Source organism: Ochotona princeps, chromosome 12, assembly GCF_030435755.1.
Source record: "Ochotona princeps isolate mOchPri1 chromosome 12, mOchPri1.hap1, whole genome shotgun sequence".
Taxonomy (NCBI): domain Eukaryota; kingdom Metazoa; phylum Chordata; class Mammalia; order Lagomorpha; family Ochotonidae; genus Ochotona; species Ochotona princeps.
The window spans coordinates 68,944,173-68,956,426 of NC_080843.1; the positions used below are offsets into that span (position 1 = coordinate 68,944,173).

The window sequence follows — 12,254 nt, forward strand, 5'->3', positions numbered from 1 at the left end:
ACCAAAATACTAAAGGGCAAATGTTTACTTCACCAAATACCAATTCTTGAGATTAAAAAAAAAATGTTTTAAAAGCTATCTCAAAATAGGAATAAAGCAAGGTTTTCTTTTGTGAATATGATTCAAGTGGAAATTTTCTGAATCCTTACATTGTCTAGTTATATTATTTAACTCAAAGTACTTACAACTTTCTAAGCCATATTCTTCCATTAGTTGGTAACCAAAGAATATATTTAAAAATTCAGTAGAGGAATGATGTCACTGAAGCGGGATAGGAAGTTCCAAGCTTTTGTTACAACACAGAAATGTCGAAAACATGAAAAACTGTCTAAGAGCACTAGCAAGCAACCGAAAGTTCTCCTCCCTCTCTGAGCAGCAGGGAGGCCTGAGGTGCTCTGTGCATTCTTGCTGCACCCCTTCCCGGAAGGATGATGGCTAGGTCTGGAGAAGTGACACTCCAGTGCTTAGTCTTTTCTTTTGAGCCGGAGGGATCAGATTAATTTTATACACAATTTGCTTTGCATATGAATTCTAACTTGCCTGGGAATACCTGTATGATTGAGGAAAGGTGTTTCATATAACTTGGACTACAAGTGGAAAAAACTGCAGACACTGCTACGAAGGTGGTTGTAATTTACATGTTTTGGAAAAGAACTTTTGGGTAGAGACACAGCATTGAATCATCTAAGGTTCTGAAGAATATCTATGGTGAGACTCTAAGAAATGAGTATGGAATAATTTAGAAAGTGACTATGAACTCTGGTCTTGCCCCAAATAGGGCTTCAGGGGAGAGTTGTGGTCTTCAAAGTGTGCCTTTTCTAGCTTATTATAATTTTTTTAAATCCTAGAAAATGGTTAACGCTGCAGTGGGTAACACATGACTAGTCCCTCTCACAGGGATTAGACCTTTGTCTAGTTCATTCTTACCAAAAGTAAGGAGAATTAGTACATTAGATGTGTTGGTCAGGTCAGACACAGAAAAAGCAGAACATAGCATATGAAACAGGAGTATTTTGTTGATCACAAACCAGAGACAAGGATACACACACTCCAAACCTGTGGACTATGCCTTTACTCAGGTTCATGGCCATTATCCTCTATGGCTTTCTGTGCCAGTGGGGACCGTGCTGACATGGACACGGCACTGATGATCAGCAGCACTGAGTTACATCTGGTTTGAGGGCAGACAGATGAAGCTCAAGCAGACTAATTCACAATCACGGGGATGACAGGGTTGGGTGGGCGGGATTCTAAGTAGGCCAAAGGTGACATGGAATGACTGGGTGTCAAATAACTTGTGCCAGATCTAAAATAAATGCCAAGGCAACAACTGCTTACTTATATTTATTAGAAAAGAATTATATTCCATTATCTAGTAGATTTATTCTTGCAATGTAAAGATAAGTTCACTTAAAATCACTCAAGGTGATAATTCTTGATACAAAGGGAAAAAAAGTAATCATCTCACCTGGTGCAAAACAGTATCTAAAAAGCTGAATAGTACCTGATAAAGGCACTAGGAAAAACTAGGAATATAAGCACACTTACTCAACCTAATAAATAGTATTTGGGAAAAACTCAAAAATAATGTTACTCATCATATTCAACAGTGACAGTTTTCCATACAAGACAGAAATAAGAGAAGATGCTTTTTCTTCTTTTGTTTTGTTGTTGGTTGTTTGTTTTTAAGACTAATTTACTTTGGGCTCAGTGCAATGGCTCAATCAGTTAACCCTTCCTCTTCAAGATGCATATGGGTGCCAGTTCGTGTCCCAGTTGCTCCACTTCCCATCCAGATCCCTGCTTGTGCCTGAGAAAGCAGTGGATGAGGGCTCAAAGCCTTGGGACCCTACATGTATGTGGGAGACCTGGAAAAAGCTCCTGGCTTCTTGCTTGGGATTGACTCAGCTCTGGCAGTTGTGGCCACCTGGGAAGTGAACCAGTGGATGGAAGATACTTGTCTCTTTTGTCTTTCCAATAAAAATAAATAAATCTCCTCACTTGTGGTGTCTGATGGTGGGATCTTCAGGAGTTTATTAGTTTCCATTAAATTGTTTCAGTGGAATCCGCAGATCAGATCTTAGTGGCTTTACAAAGACCCCATGTGCATGGAGAATGAGCATGTTCCCCGTGTCTCAGCTTCCTGGCTGACCACATGCTTCTTCCCTGGCTCTCACTCTGCCACCCATCACCTTCATCACACAATGGACTAACGCAGCTACTCCATCTCAGAATATGAGCCTTTTAAATTGTCATCAGGGATGGGACTGTGGCACAGTAGGTTATGCCTCAGAGCTTGCACAGCAGGTGTTTCATATGGGTGCGGGCTTGAGGCTCAGATGCTCCACTTCTGATCTAGTTTTCTGCTAATGTGTCCAGGAAAGCAGCAGAGGCTGGTCTAAGTACTTGGGCCTCTGCATCCAGAAAAAGCTCCTAGCTCCTGTTTGGACTAGCCTGCCTCCGGCCACTGCAGCCATACGGGGAGTGACCCAGTGACAGAAGATATCCCTCCCTCCCTTTCTCTGTAAATCTGTCTTTCAAGTAACTATTCATCTTTTTTTAAAAATGGCAAAAATAAACCTTTTCCTTTGTAAGTCAGCTTCTCTAGTATGACAATGAAGGTATACTGATGAAAATTGAAAATGACAATAATTGGAAAAGTTCTGGATGGCTATTCAGCATTGCCAATATACTTAAAGGCATTAAGTACTACCCTTTAAAGTGGTAGTAATGGTAAATTTCTGTTCTGTATATTTTATCAATATAGAAGTCAGTGTAAGGAAAAAGAAAAAAAAAGACATAAGCACAAGTCTAACTTGGTGCTAGATCAGCAACTTTCCCAGCTCCTGGAGGGGCCAGCACAGGTGGCTCAGTCCGTGCTCAGGAGGAAAGGCTCACAAACCACACGGCCCAGGCCAGTTCTGGGTTCACCCTTTAGCGTCCTTTTCACTGTGGTTAGAGTCTTCACATCCAAGTGGAAATTTTAGTGCCTATCTAACAAGATTTTGAGATGAATGAATTAACTGACAAGTGAACTCATATAAAGCATTGGCAGGTTGGTATGGATGAGCCATTCTCTTTAAGTAAACAAACTTGACTCACATATCTAAAGTCTAATAAGAAAATTCATCTAAATTGATCAGAAAAAGGATCATCACTACTTTTTGATGTGTCAGCTCTATGTACTTTCCCAGACTCCAGGTTTTAGAAGGTAGCAATCAAATAATTTTTCCATTAGGACTCTTTCACTGTCCCTTTCCTTCATAGTTCACTAATCTGTATGGATGAAGAGTTCTAACACCTTACATAGATGATGTGAACTTACTAAAAGCTGCAGCTACTAAAAAGCTTGAATTTAAATGTGCAGAATGACAGTGATTGGTTCGCTCTTGCTAAAATTAATACTGGCATTCAGGTCTGTTAAATATGTCTAGTTAACATTTTTAGAAAGCTTTAAAAGAACATTATATACTTACCACCTGAATATAGAAATCAGTAGGACTATTTATATGACAAACCAATACAGAAACATCTGTCATTTCTTTAGGCAAGATAGGTGGATGATAGTGTAAAGTTGGATTTTTTTCAGAGTGACTTCTTGTTGACTGCAACCTAAACCTAATTAAAAGTTAATTAAAAAAGTGTAGAGTTATTTTCTTAGTCTTTCTTCTCTCAACGACTTGATCTATACATACACAGTTTTAGTAAAGTATTCCCAACTTTCCTTTCCTTTTCTTTTTTTTTTTTTCAACTGTCCTTTTCTAACACTTGTGGGTACGGTCTCTACTGAACTACATTTTAGAGGTGGGCTACACATCATATTTAGATTCAGAGCTGCTTCTGCTCTAATGTATAATGTAACTCTATGGTCTGTGGGAATGCCCAGTGAGGCCAGTGGAGCTGTCTTTGTGGCACTTTCCAGTTCCAAGACTCAACTCCTCTGGAACAAAATCTACTTGGGTCGCTTTCAGAGTAATCTAATCACCCAGAACAGAAAGTTAGTGTTTTTCACTATCGCCAGTTACTTAAGTCATCTTATTTTTTGCTTATCAGAAATAAGGGGAAGGGATTCTCTAAGTTTACTTTCTAGATTCATATATTAAGTATGGAGTAGTGGTCATGAATTTATTCTAACTCTACAAAAGTTTAGTATCAGTTAAATTACAATTTTTAAATCCTTAGTAGAGTTGCCTATTAACAAGTCCAAAAAAGTTAAATAGCCATAAATATTTTTTTGCCTTAAGCCATCATTAATTTTCTCTATTTCTTTAAACCACATTAAATGGATGCAATTTTCAAAGAGAATAAACTTGGAGATTTCTGATAGTAATATCTTTAATCTCTTAGTGTATTTTTAGTTCACATGTGAGAGCCCCTGCTCCCCTCCTGCCTTCCTCCCTCAATTTTTCCCCCATTTTTTTTCCCAAAATATGCTGATATTTGTCATGAAGAATGCCTCTGGCTTTAAAGGCAAAATCTTCTAATTCCATTTTTACTTATAGCAAAGGATATTTACATTTTACTGTTACTTGCCTTGCTAGTTCCATAAATACTAACGCGTCTCTAAGAGAAACAGGCATATCACTACTAATTTTATTTGTTGGTGGTTTCTGCAGATCTACGATAAGTACACCATCTTCTTCCCGAAAAACTTTCATTAAAACAGCCTTGTTGTTTACCATTTTCAAAAATTCTACCTTAGCTTCATCTTCCCAGCCTTCATTCTGTGGGGAAAAAAGTAACAATAAATATGACTAGTCTTAGTGTGCCAATGCTGAGGCTTTAGCTGTGTACCAAGCAGAGCATGCAAGTCCAGGCAAAGGCATTGAGCCGACTGCAGTAATAAGGACCATTTGCCATCACACATTGGACTCCACAAATACATGCTCAAGGGGTTTGTGAGTAGTTTCACTTTAGCATTTAGTATTACTTTTGGACATCAGCATGCAAATTATTATAAAGATAGATTTTAAAATAAAACAATTATTGCACTTGAATTTTTGACTTAAATGATGAAAATGCAAAAGTTAATTTTGAAAGGCTGTAATAAATAAAAATATTTATAATCATCATCAATTTAGTATCCATTCTTAGTGCTTTATGAGGGATATACTACTTATGAGAAGAAAAACAGTCATCAGAGAAAAACTTCCACTTGATCTTTCAATTTTTAAGAATCCATACCTAAAGAAGGGGTCAAAAGAAAAAATTCCTTGAGACGAAAGTAAATTTACTTTCTCAAGATTTTGTGATTACAAATAAATGTGCTGAGCAAAATACTCAGCACAGAAACTATGGCATAAAATAGAAAGTTAAAAACGATTTTACCATCTGGAAGGAAATGTTTCCCTTATTCACCGATTTCTTCTTTGAAGGAGATTAACAGTGGTGACCAGAGACGGAGTGTCCTGTCTCCATAGACCTCTGTGAGCAGAACTGCTTAGCACAACATTACACACACTTCTGGTCCTCTGAGTTCCCAGTCTTGCTGGGGAAAAGATATTGCATAAAAACACAAACCAGAAGGCAATATGGGCCACAGACACAATGATGAACAAAGTCCCATGGAAACAAGGAAAAAAGCATAGAAATACATATTATATGCATTTAAAATTATTTCTCAATATATAACTGATTCCAACATTTAGTGGTTTTCTTCAATATTTTATTATCACTATGTTTGTTATGCTTACCCAATTTCTCATTAAGAATGTTTTCAATTGTGGAAAACTGAAGTTTATTACCTCTTACAGTTTTTTTATGCAAAATGAATTCACCGAGACAGTTGCTAATAGCAAAACAAAGCTAAAGTTGGAATATTTAGCCTTTTAAGAACTAATCTATGTATCACTTACTGAGTTCTGTGGAACAATGTCTTTCAATGAGCATGGTTGAGCTAATGATGGGATCTCTTTCAATAATCTTTCAATAAATGGCTCAGGCTTTCGTAAAACCAGACATAAGTCATTTAGAAAAACATGTTGCTCAGTGATGTGTTCTGGTTTCATCTGGGAATCACCAACCCTAAGAGAAATACAAGTGACATTTGTTGACAGCAACACTTCAAACTTGAACTTGTTTTCCACTTTAAAAGATATGCATTCCTAAGCTTACTTTAAATTCTCTACAAATTCCAAACTCATACTTCCCTACAGTATAGTCTAAATTTAGCTTCTCTAACCAGATATTGCTTTTATTGTAGAATGAAATCTTAAATATTAAAGACTTTTTAATTCCCTACTTTGAAGCAACATAGAAAGAGTACTCACAATTGAAATACATACAAGAGCTCCTTTTCTAAGCTCTTTATTCAGTAATATTGATAAATGACAATATTTTACTTATTTAGAAAAACACACATAGAGCAAAATACTAAAATGTAGTCCTTGGAAGGAAAGAATGACAAGTTACTTCTCTTTATTCCTTTTTAATTTCCTTCACTCATCTAGTCTCCATCCTCCTACAAATATTTTCAACAATCCAGGAACATATAATTATAAAATATCATACCCTGTGACAATCAGGACTTCAGAATTTCCAAAGTCTACCATGAATATCTGCATTAGTGCAACTTCACAGACTGAGAATCTGGTTGGACCACAAGATTTTCTCTTGTTTTTATTTTCTTTTGGAATTAACTCCGTGATAGTTCCTCGGCACCACATTCCATTTTCAATACTGTGGACAAATATTCTTGCACCTAAACGTGTAACACAAATAATTATCAATGTTTATGGAGAAAGCCATGCAATTAATTTAGAAACATGTATATTAGCTCTTCAACTAAGTTTTAAGCCGCTTATTGAGTGTGCGGTACTGTGTCAAATGCTATGAAGATAGTAATGATGACTGCTTCTGTTACAGAGAAACCAACAAGCTAAGGAGGGGAATAAAAACAAAGTCACCGTAGATGCTGACCGAGGACGTGTTTCATGAACTATGTGCGTCGGCAAAGAGGAAGGAGACTACCTTGCCAAGAAGTTCAAGAAAGGCAGAAATAGGCAAATAAACTATTAAAAGACCCTGTGTTTACCACAGTGAAGACCTGGTAACCCCGTGCATATACACAGACACACCTATAGATATGTACATACTGACGTTTGCAATACAGAGATTTACATTTTTTGGGATAGAGTAAAAAAAAAAAGCAATGAAACAATGAAAGGAAGCAAGTGAAGTGGCAATGCTAATAATACTCAGTGGCAGTCACAGAAGCAGAAGGCAAAGTAAAGATTTAACAAAAGAACAGGTTAGGGAGAGATCAGACGAAGGAAGAAAGAAGCCTGAATATGAAGGCTTACCAGGAACTCAGCAGTATTTTCAGTACTTGAAATTCACTTAATGCCACACTAACTTTATGGAGGTGGCACGTCTATGGTAAGGAAACTGAAGTGTTACAGCACAGAAAACGTGATCCAAATTGTGGTGCTCCGAAGGACCCAGCTGAAGAGCTCATACTCTATCTCTACAACATTCCCTGTCTCTCCCTTAACCATAGGCAGGGGCTATCTTAATTGGGAATGTTTCTTTCTTATTTATTTATTTATATTGCAAAGTCAGATATACGGAGACGAAGAGAGACAGAGAGGAAGATTTTCTGTCCGATGATTCACCCCCCAAGTGACTGCAACGGCCAGTGCTGTGCTGATCTGAAGCCAGGTGCCAGGAACTTCCTCCAGGTCTCCCATTCAGGTGCAGGGTCCCAAGCCTTTGGGCTGTCCTCGACTGCTTTCCCAGGCCACAAGCAGGGAGGTGGATGGGAAGTGGAGCTACCGGGATTAGAACCAGGTGCCCATATGGGATCCTGGTGTGTTCAAGGAGAGGACTTTAGCCGCTAGGCTACCACACCGGTCTGCAAACATTTCTTTCAAACAAAACAAAAAACAAAACAAAATAAAGAACCCAAGAGGTACCTTAAACTTCCTCCCTAGGAATCTCAGGATAAAACTGTAAAGATTAACCACCAATGACCTGGGCCCGATATGCATGTAACACCCTTTGTTTGCAGTGAAGTTCTGCTCTTACCTTCCTTTCCCTTGTTAGCTCCTTCCCCATTTCTTTCTGCTCTATTAAGAAGGTAGTTAGTTTTCAACCATTTGGCCCTATCTTCAGTATTTTATATGGCTTCCAGGTACATGTCAAAAACTTAAACTTTTCTTACTAATTTTTTGTTATTAGCATGTCAGGCAGGAAAGTGATCATCTTCTTTTCCATCCCTCCAGGATAAAGGAGAGGTTGAACCTCAGCCCAAGCCTTAAAGCTTAGAAAAGGAGAAGGGAGTCTATGGCCATACCACCCTGAACGCACCCGATCTCGTCTGATCTCGGAAGCTAAGCAGGGTCCGACCTGGCTAGTACTTGGATGGGAGAAAAGGAGAAGGGCATCCAGCCTGTCAACAACTAAGCTAAGCATTACAAAGAAACACGGTAAGACATTTGAAAAGGGATGCTGTGTAAACTGCACACAGAAGCATCCTCTGTCTTGAATGTGAGAGGTAAAATGTGAATACAGTACTTACAAAACTCTTTAATCTTTTTCAAAATTTTAAGAATGATATGCTACAGTTTTAATTATATGTGACTAAAAGTTTACCATGATTGAAAGACATATTTTTATTTGAAAGGACAAGAAATTCCATAAGCCTTGATCACTGACTATAATACAAGCAGATGCTGTATAATCCCCTCTGTATTTCTTTTTATTTTTATAAGTGTATTTATTAATCTGAAAGGCAGAGTTACACACAGAGAGAAAGATGGAAGGAGAGACAGAGAGAGATCTTCTATCTGCTGGTTCACTTCCCAAATGCCCAATAGGTGAGAGCTGTGCCAGGCAAAAGTCAGAAGCTTCATTTGGGTCTCCCACTTGTGTGCAGGGGGCCAAGCATGTGGCTCATTCCCTGCTGCCTTCCAAAGCACATTAGCCAAGCAGCTGGATCAGAAGTGGAGCAGCTAGAGTTCACACTGGTGCCCATATGGGATGCTGGCACTGCAGGTTATAGCTTCACTGTTATATCACAACACAGACCTCCTCTCCACACTGTGATAATTCAAAAAGTTCACAGAAAGTAGAAATAAGATACATTCAGATTGGAGCAAAAGATTTGAAATACATGCACATTTTTTTTTCATGACACTTCTTCCATGATCCCTCACAGACGTACAAGAAATGTAGCTGAAAGGCCTATCACATTAGGGGCAGACTTTCAATTTTAAGCTCTATCAAAGCATTTGTTTGGCATTTAAGGCTGTCAGTGCATTTCTCTAATTCTTACACATTACATAAACAACATTATCTTATTTTTTAAAATATATTCTACTGAAACTATTCTTTATAATTCTTTAGCATAAAGTCTGATGAATCATGTTTTGCTCTTTTAAATGAAGTTAAATTTTTATCTTAAGTATATATGTGTGTATACATGTATACATCCTCCCCTCCCCTCAAGCACCAATTTCTTCCCTTATCACTAATTTCATAAAAAATAAATCAATTATATTTACCTTGTAAATGTATTTATCACTAACAACTTGAACGAAACCTTTTTTTTTCTTTTTTACATTTCTGGTGAAAGAAAACTTAGATCTGAACTACTCTGATTTCTTCTGGGCATATATTAAATTTGACATCTGCAACTATAAAAATGCAGCTTAATACTACACTTCCCTCTTTTTATATACTAATAAAAATCACAATTGAATTAAGATTTTTTTTCCATAACACAAAATGTTATTTTAAGTTTAAAATTATTCATTTTTTCTAAGTATATGATGACCCTAGAGCTCTGATATTTTGGAAAGCTACATGGATGAGTTGACAGTCACATTTTTTAAAGATTTTTTTTTCTTGGAAAGGCAGATTTACAGAGAGAAGGAGAGACAAAGAGAAAGATCTTCCATCCACTTGTTTGCTCCCCAAGTGGCTGCAATGGTCTGAGCTGAGCCAATCTGAAGCCAGAAGCCAGGAGCTTCTTTCAAGTATCTTGTGCAGGTGTGGGGTCCCAAGGCTTTGGGACATCTTCCACCACTTTCTCAGTCGATAAGCAGGGCGCCGGATGGGAAGTGGAACAGCCGGGACACAAACTGGCACCCATATGGGATCCTGGCTGTTGCAAGGTGAGAACTTTAGCCATTGAGCCATCACTCCAGCCCCAGTTGATAACATTTTTAAACAACTATCAATAAAAGGTTAAACAAATAACACTATTTGGTATCGCTCATACATAGGCATTGACTGGTATCAACAGAACAAGAAAAATTCTCTCAATAAATCAGACAAATCACAGTTTCACCATATTACAGAGTACAATTAAGTTCAATCATCAGTATTAAAAGGAAAATAAATATACAAATTTAAAGCACAAAAAATGAATATATCTGACAGATGAAGCAGCCTGAATTGACCCTCTGTGAGGTCCTAGTAATGGGTGTTAAAGTTCTCCCAAGGATTGTTGAAATGTACACTGTGCCCAAAAATGTAAAGTGCAGGAGCCCTCAGACCAGATGGTGGACTACATGACCTCTTAGGGAGGCTTCATAATTTTTTAAAAAAAGTAATTGTAGGGCCCGGTGGCGTGGCCTAGTGGCTAAAGTCCTCGCCTTGAAAGCCCCGGGATCCCATATGGGCGCCGGTTCTAATCCCGGCAGCTCCACTTCCCATCCAGCTCCCTGCTTGTGACCTGGGAAAGCAGTCGAGGACGGCCCCATGCATTGGGACCCTGCACCCGCGTGGGAGACCCGGAGGAGGTTCCAGGTTCCTGGCTTCGGATCGGCACGCATCGGCCCGTTGCGGCTCACTTGGGGAGTGAATCATTGGACGGAAGATCTTCCTCTCTGTCTCTCCTCCTCTGTGTATATCTGGCTGTAATAAAATGAATACATCTTTAAAAAAAAAAAAAGTAATTGTAATCCATGATGGAGAGTCTACGTAGGCCTGACTCAAAACAGATATTAACATTTAATTTGAATCTTAGGTAATAATTCCAAATAATTCCAAAACTTTTATGCTTACCATCAACTTGAAACAAAAGTATATATTATAACAATCCTATGTGGTTGGTTAGATATTATAATATTTAAATAAGCTTGATATTTTAACTTGGATTAATATTTTATTACCTAGCTCCAACTTGTATGAAGGATCAAGGGGTAACTTATTATTGCAAAAGTCATTGACCTTCTTTTCCAACAGTGCTGCATCTTTTATTTGTGAATATTTCCGAACGTAGAAGTGGCAAGGATGTATTACATGGCTTACAAAAACCAATTCTGGAGAATCTAGATAAGGAAAAACATTTAAGCCACATCAATAAACCATGCATTAGGACAGAAGACAAAGCTACAACTGTAAAATCCTTTAAAAACAATTGTCTGTGGCAATAAACCCTAGAATACTTGGGTTCCATAAGAAGAATCCAAATCCTAAATAACTGGTTACTTTAAAAAATCAGGTCAATGAATTCTTTAGTAATGTGAACTACAGATATTTCATATTACTTGCAAATACTTTACATAAATGGAATTGCAATTCATGTGAAATTTAGATTCTAAAATCAGCATACTTACTTTATGATAAAACTTCTAAGTTTATCAATAAATCAGAACCCCACTGATTAAAATCAATTTCTAGGATAGCACACAAAACCAGTTAAATTTTGTTATTGTACTTACATAATTAATATAGCTTATGGCTACTCTAATCTCAAGTATTTTGTTTTAAAGATTTATTTTACTTGAAAGTCAGAGTTACAAAGAGAGAGGGAAAGACAGAAAAAGATCTTCCATACTCTGGTTAACTCCCCAAATAGCTGCAATGGTCAGAGCTGAGGAAACCAGAGCCAGGAGCTTCTTCCAGGTCTCCCACATGGGTGTGAGGACAAAGACCTTGGGCCATTCTCTGCTGCTTTCCCAAGCCAGGGAGCTAGCTCAGAAATGAAGCAGCAGGGACACCAACCAGAGCCCATATAAAATGTCAGCACCATGGGTGGAGGTTAACTAGCCCTTGCCTCTCAAATTTCACCAGAACAGTTTAGTGAGATACAAAACATGTCTAGGCAAAGCCAAAGTACCGAGTGGCAACTGAGGAATATATGTGTTTTGGTGGAGATAGAATCAAGGTAAAGACAGTGAGAGAACTTTGTATGTACATGAGTAATTAAGCCAAGTGTCTCTACTGATACAGAAAGAACTCTAAAGTATGATGTCAAGGAGCAAATGTAAAAAAATGAATGAAGAGTGAACAGCATGTTATTTTTA

At 37.8% G+C, this 12,254-nt stretch overlaps 1 protein-coding gene across 1 annotated transcript in view; it reads right to left on the reverse strand.

Moving 5' to 3' along the window:
* RNF17 (ring finger protein 17) overlaps positions 1–12,254 on the reverse strand; it is a 113,199-nt gene that overhangs the window by 54,900 nt on the left and 46,045 nt on the right. The window contains exons 12-16 of the mRNA XM_058670998.1: positions 11,118–11,276; positions 6,511–6,700; positions 5,856–6,024; positions 4,534–4,724; positions 3,477–3,618 (exon numbers count right to left, since the gene is read on the reverse strand). Of these exons, the coding sequence (XP_058526981.1) occupies positions 3,477–3,618; positions 4,534–4,724; positions 5,856–6,024; positions 6,511–6,700; positions 11,118–11,276 (851 nt within the window). The remainder of the gene's footprint in view (positions 1–3,476; positions 3,619–4,533; positions 4,725–5,855; positions 6,025–6,510; positions 6,701–11,117; positions 11,277–12,254) is intronic.